The sequence below is a fragment of the Hoplias malabaricus genome, chromosome 12 (genome assembly GCF_029633855.1).
Source record: "Hoplias malabaricus isolate fHopMal1 chromosome 12, fHopMal1.hap1, whole genome shotgun sequence".
NCBI lineage: Eukaryota > Metazoa > Chordata > Actinopteri > Characiformes > Erythrinidae > Hoplias > Hoplias malabaricus.
In genome coordinates, this window is record NC_089811.1 from 4,304,316 (window position 1) to 4,326,854 (window position 22,539).

The 22,539-nt window shown below is 41.9% G+C and overlaps 1 protein-coding gene across 1 annotated transcript in view; it reads left to right on the forward strand.

The window, feature by feature from the left end:
- ppp1r1c (protein phosphatase 1, regulatory (inhibitor) subunit 1C) overlaps window positions 1-21,631 on the forward strand; it is a 36,170-nt gene extending 14,539 nt beyond the window's left edge. The window contains exons 3-6 of the mRNA XM_066641029.1: window positions 4,840-4,874; window positions 6,446-6,512; window positions 17,642-17,845; window positions 19,626-21,631. Of these exons, the coding sequence (XP_066497126.1) occupies window positions 4,840-4,874; window positions 6,446-6,512; window positions 17,642-17,845; window positions 19,626-19,693 (374 nt within the window). The 3' untranslated portion in view covers window positions 19,694-21,631. The remainder of the gene's footprint in view (window positions 1-4,839; window positions 4,875-6,445; window positions 6,513-17,641; window positions 17,846-19,625) is intronic.
- The last annotated feature ends 908 nt before the right edge of the window (window positions 21,632-22,539 follow it).

Consider the following 22,539-nt stretch of genomic DNA (forward strand, 5'->3'; position numbering starts at 1 on the left):
AGTATCCAATGTTTAATATTACCCTCATATTACCATGTTATTATACAATTATTACAATCAAAATAGTGCATCTCGTGATTCTCTAATATTCTCTGTTATATTACCACAGAGAGGAACTGGCTGCTGTGATGGTGTGGTTGGTATGTTGTGTGTGTGTGTGTGTGACACATTTTGTCTGTTATTTTACAGTAGTTTTGTTGTGGCTGTGGGTTGTAGGCTGTGTGTGTGTTTATTAATCAGATGAAAAAGCAAGAAGAAAATATCATACTTACGGTATAAAGACACAAATAAATATGAATATTGACCAAGGCTACGCTGGGTTGGATTTAAATATGCACTGAATACAAAGCACCACAGATCCACTCCAGCCCTGTGAGGGACGTCGCCCCGGTTTGGTGGTTGTTTATTTTCTGTTACACTGCAGCAGATTGGAGTGGACTGATTGCTGGCTGTTTGTTGTGGCTGTGATTCCTTGGGAGTGTGTTCCCTGGGCTTTTGGCTGCGTTTGGCATCCCATCACAGAGCCGTGAGTGGGAGAGCGTACACACACAGAGCAGCATTCACTTCACAGGCCTTTCTTTGTGTGTGTGGCATTTCTGAGCGATGGCTTAAGTGTGCCTCTGGTGATTTATAAATGGACCTTTCTGGATGTCCATAACCTTGCGTCACATGATGGCTGCTCATGCTCAGAGCTTTGGAGGAGATGCAGGTTGGAATAAAGTCCTTGGAAAGGCCTGGATCTGGCAGGTTTTGGCTGAAACGTTCATAACACAATAATGTAATATTCTCTAATACTGGAGCAGTCTGAACGGCATGTGTTCTGTATTAAACTCCTAAATATGCACTTAGTGAGATGTGATAAATATCTGAAGAACATTAGCTCTCTTTCTTCACTTTTTCCAAATGAATCGATGGCAGACGTGCTTCCTCGCCACTGCTGGATTTAATGGATTTACTGGAAAGTGAAAAGACACGGTGCAGAACCTCTACAAGAACAAGGCATTGCTTCAAAACTAAAACTGATGAAGCTGGCAAGTACATAACAGGCACTAAACATTAGTCTGGTGCTCACTTAATAGTGCCTGTAGTTCCCCTCACACACATCTTGTGCTGACGTGATAGTATCTGGTCTTCCTCATACAGTATTTGTAGCTCACTTCATAATATCTGCTACCTAACTGTATTTGGTGCTCACCATATTGTTTGGAGTACTGACAACTTACATAGTTTTAACACTCACTACATTACAGTACCTGGTACTTCTCACATACCACAGCATTTCCGAAAGGATCGGGACACAACAACAAAAAGTAATGATCATTTAAGCCCTATGTTGAAGTTGTGAAAGTTTATTTTGTTTTGAATAATATTTACCTATTTTTAATTTAATACCAGCTAAACATTCCAGGGGCAGTTTTTACCATTGTGTTCATCACCTCAACAACTCCCTGTAAGTGTTTGGGAACTGAGGAGACCAGTCGCTGTAGTTTTGAAAGTGAACTGCTCAACAGCTCAGTGTCTATGTTTTAGTGTTTTCGATTCACAATTCACAAGTTGTATTCAGTGGGAGACAAGTCTGGAATAGTTTAGCCCCCGGAATCTTTCACTAAGGAACCATGCTGTTTACATCCACGTCGAATGTGGACTGGCCTTGTCTTGCTGAAATAAACAAATCCTTAACTGAAAGAAAAACAAGTTTTGGCAGTATGCTACTCTAAATCCTGTATATATCATTCAGCATTAATGGTGCCTTCGCAGATGTGCATGTCACCCATGGCTTGTGAACTAATGTCCCCTCATGGACACTAGCTTTTGAACTGTGCTCTTTATAAGAAGCCAGATCTCCATTTTCCTCTTTAGCCACTTCACCGCAGTCCATTTTAAACGTGCTCAGGCCTGGGGAAGGCAGCAGCATTCCTGGTTCCAGTTTTTTATGATTTTCTTCTTTGCATTGATGATTTTAATGTGACTTCATGGATGCCTCTACAGAATGTGTTCATAGACAGTGATTTTGGGAGCCCATGCAGTGATCTCCACTACAGAAACCTGTCTGCTGCTTAAGTTGAACTACACTCCTCAGAAAGGCCTGGATTTGGCCCTTTTGGGGACTTTGGAGTGTTCATTATAACCCTCCAATGAACAGCCCACTACACACTCCCCCTTTTGGGGGGCTTTAAAGGGCTCAGTGTTAGCCCTGATGCCCCCCACTGCGTGAGTAATGCTTTCCTCCTGTGAGCTGGAGGCACTCAGGTTTTGCTCCATGTTTCTTCTTCTGTTTATTACTGCAGCAAGAACTCGACTCAGAGAGAGACCCGGACTGAGAGAGAGAGAGAGAGAGAGAGAGAGAGAGAGAGAGAGAGAGAGAGAGAGAGACAGACAGAGTGAGGAAGTGTGTGCATGGAGTTAGTGAGTGATTGAATAATTTGAAGAATATAAGTTAATAGACATTTGATTAAATTAATAAGTGAATGAGCGAGTGAATGGAGAGGCATAAATGGATGACTGACTGTATGAGAGTGAGAGGTTGATCAAGCTAGCCCATGAGGGATATGAGTTAGAAAGTGAATGAATGGCTGAACAGATGTGAGAGTGAACTGCTGAACAATGTAGGGAATGAGTGAGTGAATGAACAAATAAATGAAAAGACGACTAGTTGAATGAAAGAATGACCGGAAGCTTGAGTGAGGAAATGAATAAGTGGAGGAATGAATGAATGAATTAATGATAGGGATAGATGTATGAGTGAGTGAGAGAGCGAATGAAGGAGGGAATGAAGTGGTGAAAAGTTGGTAATGAAAAGTTGGAAGAAGAAGTTGGAGAGTTGAGTGTTTTAGATGAACGTCTGTAATGAATCTGTAAAGTGAGGGCCTATAGCTTGTGTGTGTGTGTGTGTGTGTGTGTGTGTGTGTGTGTGTGTGTATGTATGTACGTGTGTGGTGGGAGGTTTTTCCTGGCGTTGGCTGCGTGTGACGTCAGGGAGCATTGCCTGCAGACACAGCTCTGTTTCAGACAATAGTGGTCTGTAGTGGACAGTGAGTATGAACACAATGCTGTGTATGACCTCCTCTATAAACTCTGTTTATTAGATATTCTCATCCATCAGCTGCAGTCTGATTTAATTCAGCTGCAGTCTGAACGCCAGGGTCCTGTGCAGCACTCGTTTCAAAATGCAGTTGGCATCATGTATGAAGACACTAACCTGAAAGAAGAGAGCAGCCTTGCCCTTAAGCGAGGGGACTCCTTCAACAAACCTGCTTCATGTCCCACCACTAGAGAGCTGATGGTTGTCTCTGGGAGGCATCCCCTCGCTTAAGGGCAAGGCCTCCCACTTCATCCAGGTTGGGCTTACCTCCCAGGTGCTCACAAATAGTATGTTCATTTGATAATCATGTGCTTGCTCAATAGTGTGTGACACACAAGAATGCTATCTTCTTGCCACTGAAAAATGTGGTACTTAAAAGTGTAACACACTTTTAATTTATTTGTGTTCAACACATTTTACCTCATTGGTATACTCACTAAATTGGTACCTGATGCTCACCTGGTGTCTGGCGCTGGAGAGGGTCTCACAGCATTAAAAACACAGAAGCTCATGACTCTTTAAGATTGAAGGATCCCATTCAGTTTTGTTTGGAAAAAAAAGGCCATTACACTCTGTTAGCCATATTAGCATTTTCTTCATGGGATGTAAGGGAAAACTGTTAGACTCCAATTCATTTCTCTGTGAATTCGTGTGAGTTATTCATACACAGATCATATACAAGCTTCAGTAATTGTGTTATTTCACTCATGTTTTGTTTATCATGTTTGTTTTCGAGGTTAAATAATTTGATTCCACTCTCCCTGTGCTCTGAGAGTAAAACAGATTCTTGGAGGACTGTCTGCCTAAATTATTTCATGTTTTTTTTTAAATAAACTGTCCTTGTCTAAAGAATTGAAATGATTGCTGATGTATCCATGCCACAGTGAAACTGAGGCTGAACCTCAAATGTCTCCCTCTACACTATGTAATGCATAGTGTATGTCATAAAATAAGGGTTTCTACAGCGTAGTGTGCTGTATGATAGATGTCAGGTCTGGTCGCTGAACTGGAAAAATGCTGATACCATCAGAACATGGATTTAAAATCTTCTTTTGATATGAATGATGCCACTCACATTTGCTATTTGTCATCAACACATAACACCATGCTGCCGTGCATCTTTTCCTGGCTGGATGAGCACATACACAGTGGGAGCCCATTCTTAAATTATTAGGAAAAATGCCTCTCCACTTTTGAAATATTCTTTACTAAGTCACTTCTTTATAATTCCTCCTGCTTCCTCCAACCAGAGCAAACAACAGCTCCATCTCTAAAATCAGAGAGAGAGAGAGAGAGAGGTCAGTTGATGCCTGAGGACACTGTCCACTCTACTGCATCAGGACAGTGGTCTTTATGGGAAACCTTTCTGATTTATTACTGAACCCATTTCCCATATATGTCCTTAAGATACAGACTGAATGAATGAACAAATGAATTAATGGATGGATGGATGGGTTAATGAATGAATGAGCAAATGAATGAATAAGCAAATGAATTGATGCATGAATGAATGCATAGTTTGTAAAATCACCATAGGAAAGTATAAAACAAAATGGGACGCCATGCTAAACAGTAGCATCTCTGGGCCATGGAACAGTGGAGCGATAAAGCGATAGAGCTCCATCCAATGGCTTTGGGATCATCTAACATCTGCTACCTGCCCCCGTTGTTCCTAAATGACTGTAGATGGTAATCTTTACATTGTTTACAACTACTAATTCTCTCTCTCTCTCTCTCTCTCTCTCTCTCTCTCTCAGCTGAGGAGAAGCAGCCATCCAGCTCTCAGGGAGAGGTAGGTACAACGCCTGGAGGGGTCGGTGTCTGAATGTCTTCAGTAGATGTAATGGTCAGACGTATCTAATGCTAATGTTAATGCTTCAGTGTTTGTGTCGAAGAAGGTGAAGGAAACTAGTGATGACTCTAGACACCCCACACATGAAGACATTTTTCACAGATTTGTCAGAGCTTGATTGTTGTTAGTCCTCCAAGTCCCCACACTACACGATCTGCCCTGAATGAAATCACTAGATCATGTGCAAGAATGCTGGCTTTTTAAATAAGTTCTACACACTATACTTTTTTTTATAAATAAATAAATAAAGGAATGAATAAATGAAGTTTAAAAAATCTTGAAAAGTTGGGACATTTGGTAAAATGCATGGAAACCAGGAATCTGTGGTTTAATGACTCTGTTTAAGTGTTTGGGAACTGAGGATACTGATCGCTCCAGTTTTACGTGTAGAATTTTAAACACAAGACACCAGCTGCTCAACAGTGTGTCATCATCGCTGTCTGATCCTAAACGTGTTACAGACTATAACTGAGTATAACTGATAACTGACAACATTGTCAAACTTCAGTCGCTCCAGTGTTTATACCCTGGGTCAGTAAGGCTTTGCTCATGTTGGTCGACAAATCTCTCTACATTTTTAATGCGATTTTGAGAGTAAGTGTCTACATTATGAGTTCTGTTCAGAGTGGAGTTGTAAACACATCAGGTCTGAGCTGTCGTCCTGATCGTGGCCAACCTTTCACTCTGTTGATGTCACTGATGATACTGTGATAGACTGTTAGTGACGTGTGGAGTGAGAGGTGTCTGACTCTGAGAGCGTTAGAGGCCACTCACAACACATTTCATCTACAGAGGAACCAGATCAGACCCTCCACTAAACCTTTAAACCCCAGGCTTTGATCCTCCACCTTCTCACCTGCACTCAGTACACACACACACACACACACACACACACACACTCAGTTTTGTGACTGTTCTGGTCATATTTAGCTGGGCCTGTGTTTATGTGAGAGCGCAAACACATGGTTAAATGCAGCAAAACAGACACAAAGAGCGTGGAGTAATAAAAGCACTGAGTAAAACTGAGAATAAGAGAACGGAGAAGAAAGAGAATTGCATGAAAACGGCTAAAAACCAGAGCTTCTGCTCCTCGCTCCTCACTGCTGCATGCTCAGGTCGGAACAGGTGCTAAAATCCACGGCTGTTTAGACGGGGGAGAATGCTGCTGTGGGGTTTGATCCATGTGGTATTTTGGCCAAAGCAGGTCACAGATGTTTTATTAAGAATGCAGAACTGTGTTCACTTGTGGAAAAGAAGAGATTCTATGTCTGTGTTAAGTGATGTTTGCTTTATAATGAAACCATGGCTTTATCACATGCATCAGCAAGTTGTTTATTACAAACAACACCATCATTTTAAAGAGTGATGTACATATCTGAGGCTGTGTGTCTGCTGTGTGCTCTGTGAGCTCTTGTGCTCTCTTCATTGATTACTGGGCTGGAAATAGAGTGGGAGTGAAAGGTGATGCGGCCTCCGTCTCATGTTTTGTTCTTTTCCACTGACCACGCCAGGCCCAGTCTGCCCAACTGTCTCCGGCCCAGAGGAAGACCAGTGTCTACACACCACCCACCATGAGAGGTACACACAGACACACAAACTTATTCCATACCAGCTACACAATCTGGACCCCAGAACACCCTCCTCACAAACTGGGTTGTGGTTTTCATTTTATTAGTGTTAATCACCAGCAGGTCGCAAATACAGTAATTACATTTCCATAAGCACACGTGAAAATGTCAATAGCATTTTACCTGAATATTGTCTAATGACTCTACATTAGAACATTAGTGAAATCCTCAATTCCATTTTCTTTTCCAATTCCAAACGCTTGTCTCTATGGTGTGTTACTGTGTGTAGAGTGGTGTTTAGTTACTGTGTGTAGAGTGGTATGTTACTGTGTGTAGAGTGGTGTTTAGTTACTGTGTGTAGAGTGGTGTTTAGTTACTGTGTGTAGAGTGGTGTTTAGTTACTGTGTGTAGAGTGGTGCGTAGTTACTGTGTGTAGAGTGGTGTGTAGTTACTGTGTGTAGAGTGGTGTGTAGTTACTGTGTGTAGAGTGGTGTGTAGTTACTGTGTGTAGAGTGGTGTGTTACTGTGTGTAGAGTGGTGCGTAGTTACTGTGTGTAGAGTGGTGCGTAGTTACTGTGTGTAGAGTGGTGCGTAGTTAGTGTGTGTAGAGTGGTGCGTAGTTACTGTGAGTAGAGTAGTGCGTAGTTACTGTGTGTAGAGTGGTGCGTAGTTACTGTGTGTAGAGTAGTGTGTAGTTACTGTGTGTAGAGTGGTGCATAGTTACTGTGTGTAGAGTGGAGTGTTACTGTGTGTAGAGTGCTGTGTAGTTACTGTGTGTAGAGTGGTGTGTAGTTAATGTGTGTAGAGTAGTGTGTAGTTACTGTGTGTAGAGTAGTGTGTAGTTACTGTGTGTAGAGTGGTGTGTAGTTACTCTGTGTAGAGTGGTGTGTAGTTACTGTGTGTAAAGTGGTGTGTAGTTACTCTGTGTAGAGTGGTGTGTAGTTACTGTGTGTAGAGTGTTGTGTAGTTACTCTGTGTAGAGTGGTGTGTAGTTACTGTGTGTAGAGTGGTGTTTAGTTACTGTGTGTAGTTACTCTGTGTAGAGTGGTGTGTAGTTACTGTGTGTAGAGTGGTGTGTAGTTACTGTGTGTAAAGTGGTGTGTTGCTGTGTGTAGAGTGGTGTGTAGTTACTGTGTGTAGAGTGGTGTTTAGTTACTGTGTGTAGATTTAAATGATTTACCCTAACCCTAACTGCGTTATTCTCCAGCTTCTCATTGAATACTCATTTCCACATTAAACAGCTTTGCGCAGCCCAAGCTACAGCTAGATTTTCTAAACTAACTGTTACTGTGTGTAGAGTAGTGTGTAGTTACTGTGTGTAGAGTGGTGTGTAGTTACTGTGTGTAGAGTGGTGTGTAGTTACTGTGTGTAGTTACTGTGTGTAGAGTGGTGTGTAGTTACTGTGTGTAGAGTGGTGTGTAGTTACTGTGTGTAGAGTGGTGCGTAGTTACTGTGTGTAGAGTGGTGCGTAGTTACTGTGTGTAGAGTGGTGCATAGTTACTGTGTGTAGAGTGGTGCATAGTTACTGTGTGTAGAGTGGTGTGTAAATACTGTGTGTAGAGTGGTGCGTAGTTACTGTGTGTAGAGTAGTACGTAGTTACTGTGTGTAGAGTGGATTGTTACTGTGTGTAGAGTGGTGTGTAGTTACTGTGTCTAGAGTGGTGTGTAGTTTCTGTGTGTAGAGTGGTGTTTAGTTACTGTGTGTAGAGTGGTGTTTAGTTACTGTGTGTAGAGTGGTGTGTTACTGTGTGTAGAGTGGTGTGTTACTGTGTGTAGAGTGGTGTGTACTTACTGTGTGTAGAGTGGTATGTTACTGTGTGTAGAGTGGTGCGTAGTTACTGTGTGTAGAGTGGTGTGTAGTTATTGTGTGTAGAGTGGTGTGTAGTTACTGTGTGTAGAGTGGTGTGTAGTTACTGTGTGTAGAGTAGTGTGTAGTTATTGTGTGTAGAGTAGTGTGTAGTTACTGTGTGTAGAGTGGTGTGTTACTGTGTGTAGAGTGGTGTGTTACTGTGTGTAGAGTGGTGTGTAGTTACTGTGTGTAGAGTAGTGTGTAGTTACTGTGTGTAGAGTGGTGTGTAGTTACTGTGTGTAGAGTAGTGTGTAGTTATTGTGTGTAGAGTAGTGTGTAGTTACTGTGTGTAGAGTGGTGTGTTACTGTGTGTAGAGTGGTATGTTACTGTGTGTAGAGTGGTGTGTAGTTACTGTGTGTAGAGAAGGGCGTAGTTATTGTGTGTAGAGTAGTGTGTAGTTACTGTGTGTAGAGTGGTGTGTAGTTACTGTGTGTAGAGTAGTGCGTAGTTACTGTGTGTAGAGTGGTGCGTAGTTACTGTGTGTAGAGTGGTGCGTAGTTACTGTGTGTAGAGTAGTGTGTAGTTACTGTGTGTAGAGTGGTGCGTAGTTACTGTGTGTAGAGTGGTGCGTAGTTACTGTGTGTAGAGTGGTGCGTAGTTACTGTGTGTAGAGTAGTGTGTAGTTACTGTGTATAGAGTGGTGTGTAGTTACTGTGTGTAGAGTGGTGTGTAGTTACTGTGTGTAGAGTGGTGTGTAGTTACTGTGTGTAGAGTGGTGTGTAGTTACTGTGTGTAGAGTGGTGTGTGGTTACTGTGCGTAGATTTAAATTATTTACCCTAACCCTAACCCTAACTGCGTTATTCTCCAGCTTCTCATTGAATACTCATTTCCACATTAAACAGCTTTGCGCAGCCCAAGCTACAGCTAGATTTTCTCAACGAACATCATTTTGAAACACTTCTAATTTCCCATTTGTTGTTTTTAAACAGCTATTTTTATTACTTCTGAGAAGGTACTTAACTATTTTTACTGCAGTAATTACTTCACCCAAGTCCCAGTACTTTTATAGGAGTATGGGTTTAATGTCACTGCGGATGATATTGATTAGTTCTGATGGTCTACTCTAGATAGTCAAACTACTACTTTAACTTCTTCCTAAAATTAAACCTATATTTCCAATCTTACAGTGTGCAACTGCACCAATCATTACACAAACCTTCTGATGTTTAGTGAACAATTAGATGATCACAACCTTGGCCCTTTAGCCAAAATACAAGCATTCAAACATGTTTTAAACTGTAAATTTTAAGTTAATAAAAGTAGGTGAAAGTCACATTGTATCTAAACACGATGAGATATTTTAAACACTTTAGTAACGCATAAATTCATAAAATATTTAGTGTAAAGTTTGTGTTTTACATGGATTTTAAAGTTTGCGAGTGCACGGTGCCCCTAACCCCTGCGATGAGGAAGGCATAGCTCTATAAAAAGTGTAAAAGGAAAATCCATAAATGGCTCAATCTTTGCAGCAGAGTGAGTTTGTGAGAGAAGTAGCAAATACTTAAAAATTGTTTCCCAGCATAAAATTGCAAGGAGTTGTAGTCTTTGGCGTCTGTCATTTTTAATACTGTGAACGTTTTAATGAATCCAGAGAAACCTCAGTGAGTGTAGGGCCCGGGCTGCACAAGCTCAGGCAAGATCTAGATTGGCAACTCAAATGTGTCCATAGTTGTGAGTGTGTGAGTAAATGTTTGAGTGTGTGTTGCCCTGTGAAGGACTGGTGCCCCCTATGGGGTGTGTTCCTGCCTTGCACCCAGTGATTCCGGGTAGGTCTCAGACCCAGCATAACCCTGAACTGGAAAAGCACTTACAGACAATGAATGAATGTATTGTACTCTTTACGAAAGGTTTTATTAAGAATGTGTATATAATGTACATTTTAGTGGAGCACAGAAGTAAGCCATGACCCATTGTTATTATTATTATCACTCAGATTGTATCATATATTGCTCACCTTAGTGACCTACCTTCACCTCACGCCATGTCTCTCACTGTCATCTTCCCCCTCCATCCACACAGCGTACAGTACTCAACTCAATTACAGCTACTCAGTGAATCGATTACGATCACACCACGGCGTGTAATTTATTCCCCTGTTTCTGTGTTGTCGTGTAAAGACAGGCCCAGCCCACCTGGGCTATTTACAGCACAGTCCACCCGTCTCTCACCCAATTATCCCATAGTAATTAGCAGTTTAATTAGTTAGTGTCTAATTTCTGCTATATTTACTGTATAACACGCTCTGACGGATATGGGTCTCTGACGCAGCCTCCTCTCTGTTGTCTATATATAGAGACGTCTGTACAGATCCTTCCACTGCTCTGACATTTGCGTCATCTGCATCAATACCAACCCAATAGTGTGTGTCCTGTAAACATGAATGAATCAGTGCAGACCTAGAAGAGTGTGTTCTGAGCTTAAACACGTGTTTCCGTTCAGCAGCTCATTACCCAACACTTTCCTGAGGAGAATCAGATGTGTCGGAGCAGGAAAACAACTACAACCTGTAGTGCAGAGGCTTCCAGATGTGCTCTATAACCTCTACGCCTACCAGCCAAAATATTAAAATATCCTCCTAGTTTCTACACTCATCATCCATTCCCTGAGCCCTACTGACTGTACTGGAGCACTGTGTAGTTCCACACACACTAACACACTGTCAGTATCACTGCAGCGCTGAGAACGATCCACCACCACATCACACCTGCTCTGTGGGGGTGTTACTAACCGTTTAAAAGAACAGTGCTATATTTACGTGTGATCTCTGTTAGTTTACACTTTCCACATTTGACCAGGGCTGGCACAAGCATATGACACAAAATACAAAACCCTCGTGTCTGTGTCATAATTAATAAGACCCCTGCATTTAATACTTGAGAGATATACTGCATTTGATAGATGAGAGATTTTAAATAAAATCAAATCAGGTTTTGTCTTCACCTCACTTCAGTTTTTCAAATAATGTAAAGGAAAAAGCAAAGGGAAATGGGAATGCACTTGTTTCATTGAGCAGTGCCAGTAACTGTGGCACACATGGCTTTCCTCAGATTTCCTTCAGTTGAAGGTGAGATTTCCCTCATATTTACACACAAATCAAAACAAGGCCTTGACTCCTTGTATTAAAACTGAAAGTACAGATGTGTTAGTAGCTCACGTTTGATCACATTTTGCTCAGTGATCAACATTATTATGAAGAGAGGGTTAAAAATACATTCAGCTTTTACTGCAACACCCAGAGATCAGCTCAGTCTCAAACATCTCCCTCCACCGTATGTAGTGCACAATGTATGTCATAAAATAATGGTTTCTGAACTCACATATGGCATTATGTTGATTGAAGGTAGTAGTTTTAGTTTTGTAATCTCGTACAGTGCAAGGCGTATGTACTATTTGAGACACAGCCTGAGCTTCTGCCTCTCCTCCATAGTTGTTTTTCTGTGGTGCATTTGCTGGCTCAGGACCACAGCATTAAGTGCATGCGTATAGGCAGAATGACGCATGAGATCTGAAACTTTCATCTAATCCAAGACCATATACGAAAGTGACTCAAATCTAATTTGAAAAGAAGTTACAGCTCCAAGGGCTGGTAACCTGAGTGGCTCACAGCGCTTATCTGTAAAGTGCAGAATGTAGAGATATGATTGGAGTGAGCTGCTGAGGCACAGAGTGAGTAAGGTGCTTTTTTTTTTTTTGAGTTTTACATTATTTGGTTTGTTACAAAGAGATCTGCCTCCGTGAGGTAGTAGACCTTTTCACCACTGAGTTCTGAGTTCCATTTCTCTTTGTATACTGCTTCAACGTAACGCAGTGGTCTTCCACATGTTTTATGCAATTACATATTTTCACCAGAGAGGTCTCCAGATCTCCAAACTTGCCGATCTTAAATAATGCAGATTTAAATGCATTTTAATTAAAACATAATGGACTTGAATGAAGAATATTAATGGTTCATCTTAGTGTCAGTATCTGAGCCTGCAGCCGCTATAAATTAGTGCTTACGTAATGTTCTGAGTGTAGTACTGAATACACGCCCGCACTACGCCACACCATCTGCCCCCACAGAGCCAAGGCCATGGCCCAAACACACCATATGCTTCTCTTCCTTTGTTGTCTTTATTTTGGTGCTCTCATCTGTTTCATGTTTTTTTTCTTTCCGTATAAAGTGTTCACACTGTGTCCTCCGTTCTGGACGGATCACTGTATCACACTGTTCTAAACTCAAGTGATTCTGATCATTCAGATGCTGTTAGTGATGAGGAAATTAAGGAGATTCTTCTTATTAAGACACTTCATGTACAAACATAGATCTTTAAAAAACATTATAACATTTTAAATATTAATGTTAATGCCTATTTATCCCCGCAATCTCAGGGAAAAAAAAGGTACGGTACTGTCACTAAAGTTACAAACAGTGTAAATGTACCTTTAAAGGTACAACATTGTTTAAAATTCCAGTTGTGTTTCCTAAAGCTACATTAAATTCTCTTTTAATGACATTTGGCCAAGGGGGCAGCCTTAGAGACTGGGCTTGGTACCGGAAGGTTGCCAGTTCGATCCCCAGGACCAACAGGAACGTCCATGGCTGAAGTGCCCTTGAGCAAGGTACTGAAGCCCCAAACGCTCCCTGGGCACTGGGGATGGCTGCCCACCGCTCAATCTTCATTTTAGAGGACAGTTCCCCTGCTACATAGACCAAATACTGAGGGGGTTTATAACCCTCAAGCTTAGAGGGGTATATAAACCCATATGTAGATGGACCCCATTTGATGCCTTGCTTTTCTATTGAGAAACAAATAGAGAAACACTGGGGTATTCCTTTAAGGCAGTGCGGTGGACAGACCAGAGGATGGAGCAAGGTCCAGTGCAGACTCATGACAGAGCCATTTCCTGGAATAGACGAGGTGCTAATCCACATTAGCCTGAGTTATCGATCGCTGAGTGCAGATGCATCATTGCGAGGCCCATCGCCTTAAATGGAGCATCCAGCTGAGTGGGGTAAAACTCTCAGTAATGGTCAGCAGGTCTAGAGACTGCACTGAGGCTAGGCATCAGGCCCGAGGAGTGTTTTTAGTGAAGAAGTATCATTTTGGATGCACAATCGACCAAAAAGTGCCTTTCTGGTTATTATCGCTAGCAGTGTTTCCTTTAGCCTTAGTGACGGTATCTCAGCAGCCACATAAGAGGAAATGGCTCAGTAATCATGGAACGTTTCCAGGAGATCAGGAAGTTGAGGAGAACTGTGGTGTTTGATAAAAGTCTGTGTAAGTAGTTTGCTAACTGGAAAGTTACAGTGTTTGGGAATTAGAGAGGCAAATTTGATAGTACTCAGACATGGCTGCTGGGTCCTAGTGTCCTAAACTTCCAGCATTCTAACTTTTCAAGGTCTTACATATCCAATATTTCCTGAGTCATATGTTCCCAGTGTCCAATGTTTCTGTGGTGCTACTATTCCAATATCCAAATTTCCTAGCGTCCTAAGTTTCCAACATCCTAAAATGCCAGAGTCCTGTATTTCCAGGGTCCTAATTTTCCAAATGTTCTACATTCCTACGGTCCTGACTTCCCAGTGTCCAAATTTCCCATGGTCATCAATTTCCAGCATCCAAAATTTTCAGGGTTCTACATTTCCAGGATCCTATATTTTCAGGGCCCTATGCTCCCAATGCCCTAATTTCCTAGTTTCCTGTTTTCCCAGGGTCTTACCTTTCTAGCGTCCCATATTTTCTAGTTCCTATGGGTGTACTATGTGTCCTGAGATCCTCAAGTGCGTTAAGTTCCTATGTCTATCTGTCTATCGTTACACTTATATAGCACCTTTCTAGTTACCCAAGGACGCTTTACAATCCACCCTGCTCAGAACACTCAGGCCACTCAATCCACACACTGGCGAGAAACAGCAGCCAAATGCGCACAGCGTACTCTTCGAGCAGGAACGACCGTCCACCTGGAGGACTGCATCGGGCACTAGGATTTCACCCAGGATACAGCACCAATCCATATCTGGGCACTCACACATTTACTCACACAAACAGACATTCATTCACATACACACTTATTCACTCACACACCAGGACATTTATTAGAGAGGCCAATTCACCTACCCTCCATTTTTTTGGACTGTGGGAGGAAACCCAAGCAGACACAGGGAGAACATAGAAACTCCACCCAGATGGGACCCAAGATCCCAGCGCTGGGAGGCGAACGTGCTAACCACTAAGCCACTGTGCTGCCAATATAGGGTTCTGTGTTCCCAGGGTCCTAAATTCCATCCATCCATCCATCCATTATCTGTAACCGCTTATCCAATTTAGGGTCGCGGTGGGTCCAGAGCCTACCTGGAATCATCGGGCGCAAGGCAGGAATACACCCAGGAGGGGACGCCAGTCCTTCACAGGGCAACACAGACACACACACATTCACTCACACACTCACACCTACGGACACTTTCGAGTCGCCAATCCACCTACCAACGTGTGTTTTTTTTTGACTGTGGGAGGAAACCCACGCGGACACAGGGAGAACACACCACACTCCTCACAGACAGTCACCCGGAGGAAACCCACGTGGACACAGGGAGAACACACCACACTCCTCACAGACAGTCACCCGGAGCGGGAATCGAACCCAAAACCTCCAGGCCCCTGGAGCTGTGTGACTGCGACAACTACCTGCTGCACCACCGTGCCGCCCGTCCTAAATTCCTAGTGTCCTAATTTCCCAGGGTTCAATTTTCCCTAGCTTAATATTCAGGAAACAAACATTAACCCTTTTATTGTCTTTAAAAAGTTCATAAATATTGTTCTGTATTTTGTTAGAAATAAATTAGAAATGTTTTGCTAAGCTAATTGCTAAGTTACTCGGGAAAGCAGGAATTGTAAGCTGTTGTTTCTAACCTAATAGCAAATTTGCTTAACACAGCGGAGTGCTGACATGGTGCCATCTAATAGTGATGATTGCTTAAGTTAATTAAAGACGTTGCTAAGGAGATCCCACAGTCAGAAATGTCCATGGTGTGCATTAACGTCAGTTTTTTAGAGGAGTAAGAGGAACTATAAAGGTTTGGGGCGGAGGGCTGTGAGGAACGCACTTCAGCAATAAATAAATGAATAAATAATTAAATAAATAAGCGGCTGAGTGTGGTGTTGGCATGGTACTGGAGCGAAGCTGCTGAGTGTGGAGTGTTGTGAGTGTGAGGAGGGTCAGTTCGCCTCTTCATCATTTATCAGCACCATTCAGGCCAAGAGTGTAGAGCTCTAAAAACAAAGTTCCTGACACAGTCGCCTTAATCTAATTTATTCTATCTGACATTAACTTAGTATCCAATATCTAATAAATAACTTTTCTGGTCGGTGCCACACAGCTCCACACCTCAGGTCATTGTCTGTGAGGAGTGTGGTGTGTTCTCCCTGTGTCTGCGTGGGTTTCCTCCGGGTGACTGTCTGTGAGGAGTGTGGTGTGTTCTCCCTGTGTCTGCGTGGGTTTCCTCCAGGTGATTGTCTGTGAGGAGTGTGGTGTATTCTCCCTGTGTCTGCGTGGGTTTCCTCCGGGTGACTGTCTGTGAGGAGTGTGGTGTGTTCTCCCTGTGTCTGCGTGGGTTTCCTCCGGGTGACTGTCTGTGAGGAGTGTGGTGTGTTCTCCCTTTGTCTGTGTGGGTTTCCTCCTGGTGACTGTCTGTGAGGAGTGTGGTGTGTTCTCCCTGTGTCTGCGTGGGTTTCCTCCGGGTGACTGTCTGTGAGGAGTGTGGTGTGTTCTCCCTGTGTCTGCGTGGGTTTCCTGTGGGTGACTGTCTGTGTGGAGTGTGGTGTCACAATATCACTGTAACTCAACACACTTGGAGAAGAACACTAACAGCCTAATTCTGAAATGTTGGCTAATAGATGGTCACACTGACCAGCATTTTGCTGAGTAATGTATGTGGAGTGACCACCATAACAGATCTTCAACCACAAAAAAACAGCAACAAAAGTGTGATGATGAGATCAATTTTGAGTGCTTATGTGTCTCACATAAGTCCCAGTGAGAGCGTGTTTTCTTATTTTCTCTGAATACTTTCTTGTTATGTGCTGATATCAGAGTTTTCTCTCTGTCTCTCTGTTTCTCTCTCTCTCTCTCTCTCTCTCTCTCTCTTTCTACTATAAGACTAATCAGAGAGAGGAAGCTCTCAGGCCTGTCCGTATAAGAGCCGTGTCGTGTTACACTGGATTATGGCTTGGTGCTGAAATGTATCCAGGAAATATGCTGCCTTTGTTGAAACACTGATGCCATTCAGGCCCCATGACTATAACACAGTAGTCCTCCATAAATCATCACTTTTTATTGAATAAAAATAGGAGGAATATAGTCACTCATAAAAACAACACTGTATTTTCAACAAAGAGGTTTAGCAGGAGGTGGAAAATTGTTCTTAACTTTTAGGGAGGAGTTGAAGTAGCCAGACACACGCTAAGTCAATGCTACCATTCCAGGCCAAATCTGGGCCATAAGAGAACTGCAGATGTGCCACATTTGGGCCAGATATTGCTCTCTTTCTGTTGTTCTATACGTTGTAAAGTTTTGACAGAATGCTTTAAGGTTACACTCTGTTAAAAGAAATTGCTGTCTAATATACTGTCTGAATACGGTCTAATACAGAGATACAAGGTTTTGCTGACAGCAAATGGTTGGTTATTGATTAGTTTGAAGTGATAGACCACTAAGGAACATGTTTAAGAAGAAGATGAAGAAATGGTTGGTGTGGGGCAGTGGTAAAACCATTGGCTTCAAGTGGGTTCGATTCCAGCTCTGGGCAACCAGCCTGTGCTACATCAATAAGTCCTTGGGCAAGACTCCCAACACTGTGTTGGTCTAGCTGTAATACAAGTGTCGCTCTGCATAAGAGAATCTGCCAAATGCCGTAAATGTAAGTAAGTTTATTTATTCCCCATTTGGGGAAATTGACACTGCATTTAGCTCATCAGTGTCAGTGAACACACACACACACACATACACACACACTGGGTCAGTGGGGAGTAGCTGGGGTTTAGGTGCCTTCCTTGAGAGCATGTTTTATCTGTGGATGTTGAGGGAGGAGAAAGAGCTGTTTCTTCACGCCCCAACCCAGATTTTTTCTTGCTGGTTCAGGGGGCCTGGCCATAAGCCCTGTTTATGTCCATTTTCATCAGACATTTCACACTGCCTTGTGTTTGTTCCCACTCCCTCGTCCACTCTCCACGTCACTCTGTCTCTGCGCTGACAGGAGGTGTCCACTGTGTGGCGCTGTGTGTGTTTGTGTGTTTTTATTGAGTGCAGAACTGCAGCTGGTGGTGGAGCAGCACTTTCAGAGGAGAGAGCAGAAGGAGGCGGGTCTTTGTGACAGCCCAGACACGCCCAGTCCAATCACAGCCCCACACTATGGCAACGCAGCCCAGTGGGCCAATCACAACTGCCCAGAGCCCAATGGCAATGAGGCTTATGTCATTTCTGAAGCTCAGGCAGGAAGCAGTGAGGCGGGGGGTAAGTCTAGACGAGAGCACGACTTAAAGGGCCCCTACTTTTTCATTTTCTCCTCCCATTAAACGGAATTATTTTTGTTTGGTTTATACGCTTCACAGTCCACCGTCTTTTTATCCTTTAGGACTGAACAGGCCATTTTTGCTACACTGACATTAAGAATCGTATATGCAAATGAGCTCATTTCTGATTGGCTGACCCATATTGTGCATTGTCCAAAACCGTCCAGATTAATCTCAAATGGACGCACCAAATGAAAACATGTACATAGAGTAATATATACACTGCCATTCAAAAGTTTGGGATCAGTTTCATTTGTATATTAATGTTTAAAGAAGATACGTGTTTAAAAACGTTTCTCATAAAAAGTTCCTTAACTCTGCACAATCTCACAAATCTCACTGATATAATTTTACAATTTTTGTCAATATATAAATACAGTGCATTACTTATCTTTAAATTACTTCTTAATATTCACCATGAAACATCTTTAAAGCAACACTTAGTAAGATTTGGTATTTTTACTCCTGGGCTCCCCCTAGAGTTCCAGATTGTAATTTACTTTTATAGCAATGTCCTGAAATCAAGGGGGAGGGGAGAAAGAGGGATTGTTGTTTCCCACCCTCCTATAAAAATTTCATAGTGCAGTTTCTGCCGTGCTGAGCCCCTCAGAGGTGCTGTTCTGCCTGTTACAGCTCAGTGAAGAATCACAGTGATTTTAAAGCTGAAACTTTAAGATAATAATTCTACACAGTGTTGCTTTAAATAGCTTTTAGCAAAAATGATTTCACTTTAAATTTTATTATGTACTGCTGAAATAAATTATCATTATATTCATGTTATTTTTTCTTATTAATTTTCATCCAGTCTCTTCTTTGATCTTTATGCATTCGGGAGTGTGTTTAGTTAAATAATTATTGATAACTCAGTAACTTTGTGGACACAGTGTGTCTACAGCCTGTCAATCAATTCCAATGTGGGCGGAGATTTGAGAAAACTCTCAAAAGTGCTTGGATCCCACAAATTGCAGTTTGTGGCTAGATTTGTTATAAAAGTTATAGATCTTCTTCTTCTTATTATTATTATTATTATTATTATTATTATTATTATTATTATAGTAAGTGATCTCAAACTTGTGAATGACAGTGTAAGCCATGACTGTGATGTCACAACCACAATTCAAATAAAAAAACAGCTGTTTGTGTAGCATCACTTCCATATACAGTCTGTACGGACTGCGGCTGATCAATACATTCTGAAATGTTTACATAGTACGTCAAAATCCATACAAAAATGTTTTTGTTTTTCCATATGGGTCCTTTAAAGCCCCACCTCCCTCACACAGTGGAAGTTATTTAAAGTAGAGGGTACATTTCAGTGTAATTTCAGTCAGGAGCCCTGTCCACTTCCTGTCCACATTTTAGTAAACAGCTCACTCTGGACAGTTATGTCCCTACACAGGCCACTTTATTAGAAACACATAACTGTTGTTCTACTCACTTGCCATTTTTTAAACCAATTCTCCTGCTTCCAACATCACAGGCGTTTCTAATAAAGTGGCGGAGGAGAGGCTGCATCATCCCTGAGACTTGAATGTGAAAGGTGTCAATCCTCCTTTTACAATTCAGGTCAAGTTACTGAATGCTCATTGGTCAGTGTGTTGTGGGAGGGGTCTGTCTTTGTGATGATGAGGATAGTTTACTGACGACACTTTTCTGTCTCTCTCTCTTTCTCTTCTTTTCTTTCTGTTGCTGTTACCGTTGTGTTTGGGATTATGATGCAGGCGAGTCGTCAGAGACCTCAGAGTGTCGGCAGAAAAACTTGTCCAGTCCTTCGTCTGTCTCTCGATAGCCTTATCCCCGAGTCGCCTGAGCTGTATACCTCCTCCTCCTCCTCCTCCTTCTTCTTCACTCTATTTCCACCACTACAACTTTCTTTCTGTACACATATTTACTCTGTACTTTTACTTGAAGCCATATCAAGCATCGTATTACAGTGTGTTTAAGAGTCATGTGTTCTGTATTTACAGTGTTCTGATTGGTTTCCACAATATGCTTGTTTACAATTCTCAGCTAAATGGTAACACTTCATTTGAAGACTACCTCCATAGATTTATTACACATTTGTAAGCATTGAATAACCTATTTATAAAGCAGTCATTGAGAGTGTATGAACAGCCTCGAGACAATGTTAATCAAGATGTTTTAAGAAGAAAGTGACGTGGTGTTGACTGCTCAGGGCATGTGCCTATTGCCCTGGAGTCTAACTACACACACACACTGTGAAAAGAGACCACCCAGGCAGATGTTATGGCCTAATCTGTCTAATTCAGAGGGCATAACGTGGCATAAAATGATCCAGTTTGATTTTGCCTGACTTACAGAGTAGTAAGAGGAATCGTTATGATTTTACCACATCGGTTGAGTATCTCTGATCACAACACGTGATCCACTTTAATGTAATCGCACAAAGGTGGGCTTTAACTGTGTAAAACAGACACAACGAGAACAGAGAGATCAGAAAAACAAGAGTGGAGAAGGAAGAGAACTGAGCTAAAACTGCTAAAATGAGAACATATACAGTATGTGCCTGAATTCTTGCTGCTGCTTGTTTGAGACCCTGGTGAGCTGTGTGTGGCTCATTCTCTTGAACGCTGGTGTGGAGGGTGTGATCCTTGTGGTGCCACCTTCTCCACAAAAGAACACAGTTCTGGGTCGTAATATAAAGTTACAGCAGTATGTTCTTTTTATAACACCACAAACCACAGAGTAAACATTTAGCCGTTGATTCAACGTTGAAATAACGTAATGACTGCCGTCTAATCAACGTTCTCTTAAGGTTGAAAATGAAAGTTGAAAAGACGTCCAAACACAGACATTGAAAAGACGACTATTAGACGTATTTTGGACGTCCATTGACGTTATTAATTGGTCTCGAAATAAATTACTTGTATAAAACGTGTTTTGGACGTCCACTGACGTTATCGATTGGTCACCACTTAACTAACTTATTAAGATGGATTTTGGACGTCCATTGACGTTTAAAACATGTCCTTGACGGACAGACTACTTTTAGACCTATTTTGAACGTCCAGGGACGTTCCTTGTTTACTGGGCAGTGTTGGTTTTCATGCATGTTTTCCTCTCATTGTTTTCCAGTCTAACTAGTTTGTGTTCCATGACTTATGAATGAGGTGTAATAACAAAGTAATAAACAGTCACTTTATTTTAATAAAATAAAGACCCACTTAATGTGGTTGACTTCATAAAACATCTTGATGCACATCATCTTCAGGATTCTGCAAACGTTATTAAATGCTTATGCCTGTGTTATAAAATCACTAGGCATCCATAAATAAAGTGTTCCCCAAAAAAAAGGTCTGTATTTTGTTTGAACACATTACATTGGCGGTAAGCAGAAAAGAGTATACATCTGTGGTATGGAACCCCTGGCAGCATATTTTCTGGCACATTCAGACGAGTCTCAGTGGTTTCTGAGCAGAACTCTGACTTTATTTTTGAAACGATGGATCAGAGAACTATGAAGAAAGAAATAAAGGTGATTTTTCAAGCTTCAAACGAACCCCCTGTGGAGTGTGTGCTGCTTTTTTATGGTGTTTTAGCCTCACACTCTTTTCCACAAGACGAGCGCTCCCACTGATTTTACGCTGTCGTGATTCTCGGCCCACGTTTGGAAAGAAGAACTCGTGAATAACGCACACTGTTCACTAAGTTTCTATTCTTAAACATTTCTGAGGTTCAGCTGTGACAATAAAAGGACATCCTTGTCTCTACACTCTACACGGTCTGTTCTCTCAGCTCCACCGACCACACAGGAGCACTTTGTAGTTCTACAATTACAGTATGTTGCTCTGCATACTTTGTTAGCCCCCTTTTCCCCCTGTTCTGCAACGCCCAGGACCCCCACAGAGCAGGTGTGATGTGATGGTGGATCATACTCAGCGCTGCAGTGACACTGACGTGGTGTTACTGTGTGTTGTGCTGGTGCGACTGGATCAGACACAGCAGTGCTGCTGGAGTATAGAACTATGACTGTGTGATCTGTGGAGCTGAGAGAATAGACAGCGAGTGTAGAGACAGGGGTTTTAATGTTATGGCTGGTGTATGTGGAACTGGTTTCAGGTCAGTAATAGTTAACAGGATGTTTCCCATTTCAACCCCATTGTACCTTTTAGTGCCTTAGAGTCACAGTCCACTTTCTTAGAAACTCCTCTCTGGTAGGTCCTCTCTCTGGCCATGTGTGAGCGCCATCTACAGGTCTTCACTTGTAAAGCAACACTGAAATACTGATTATTCCCAGAAGATATCACTGAGGCTCCCAACATCACTGTACTTTCTTAAATGGAAAACCATTTACAAATGAATCATATTTAATAATATACAATAATTTAATTATGTAAAATCTGTGTGGTTGAGGATGTATTTTGTTGGACTTCTGTTTTATTGTGTCCTTTTGTAGCCATAGCATTAAAATGATTTAAACTAGCTTTAATGCTACATAACGTAACACTAACTAACTAGCATTAATGCTACTTGACACATGTTTATAACTAGCATACTGCATGTCTTGTCTAACATTAACCTTATATAAACTGGTATTAGCACTAGTTGACTAGCATTGTTATTGCTTAAACTAGCATTAACCTTACTTAGGCTAATTTCCTAGCATTAACATAC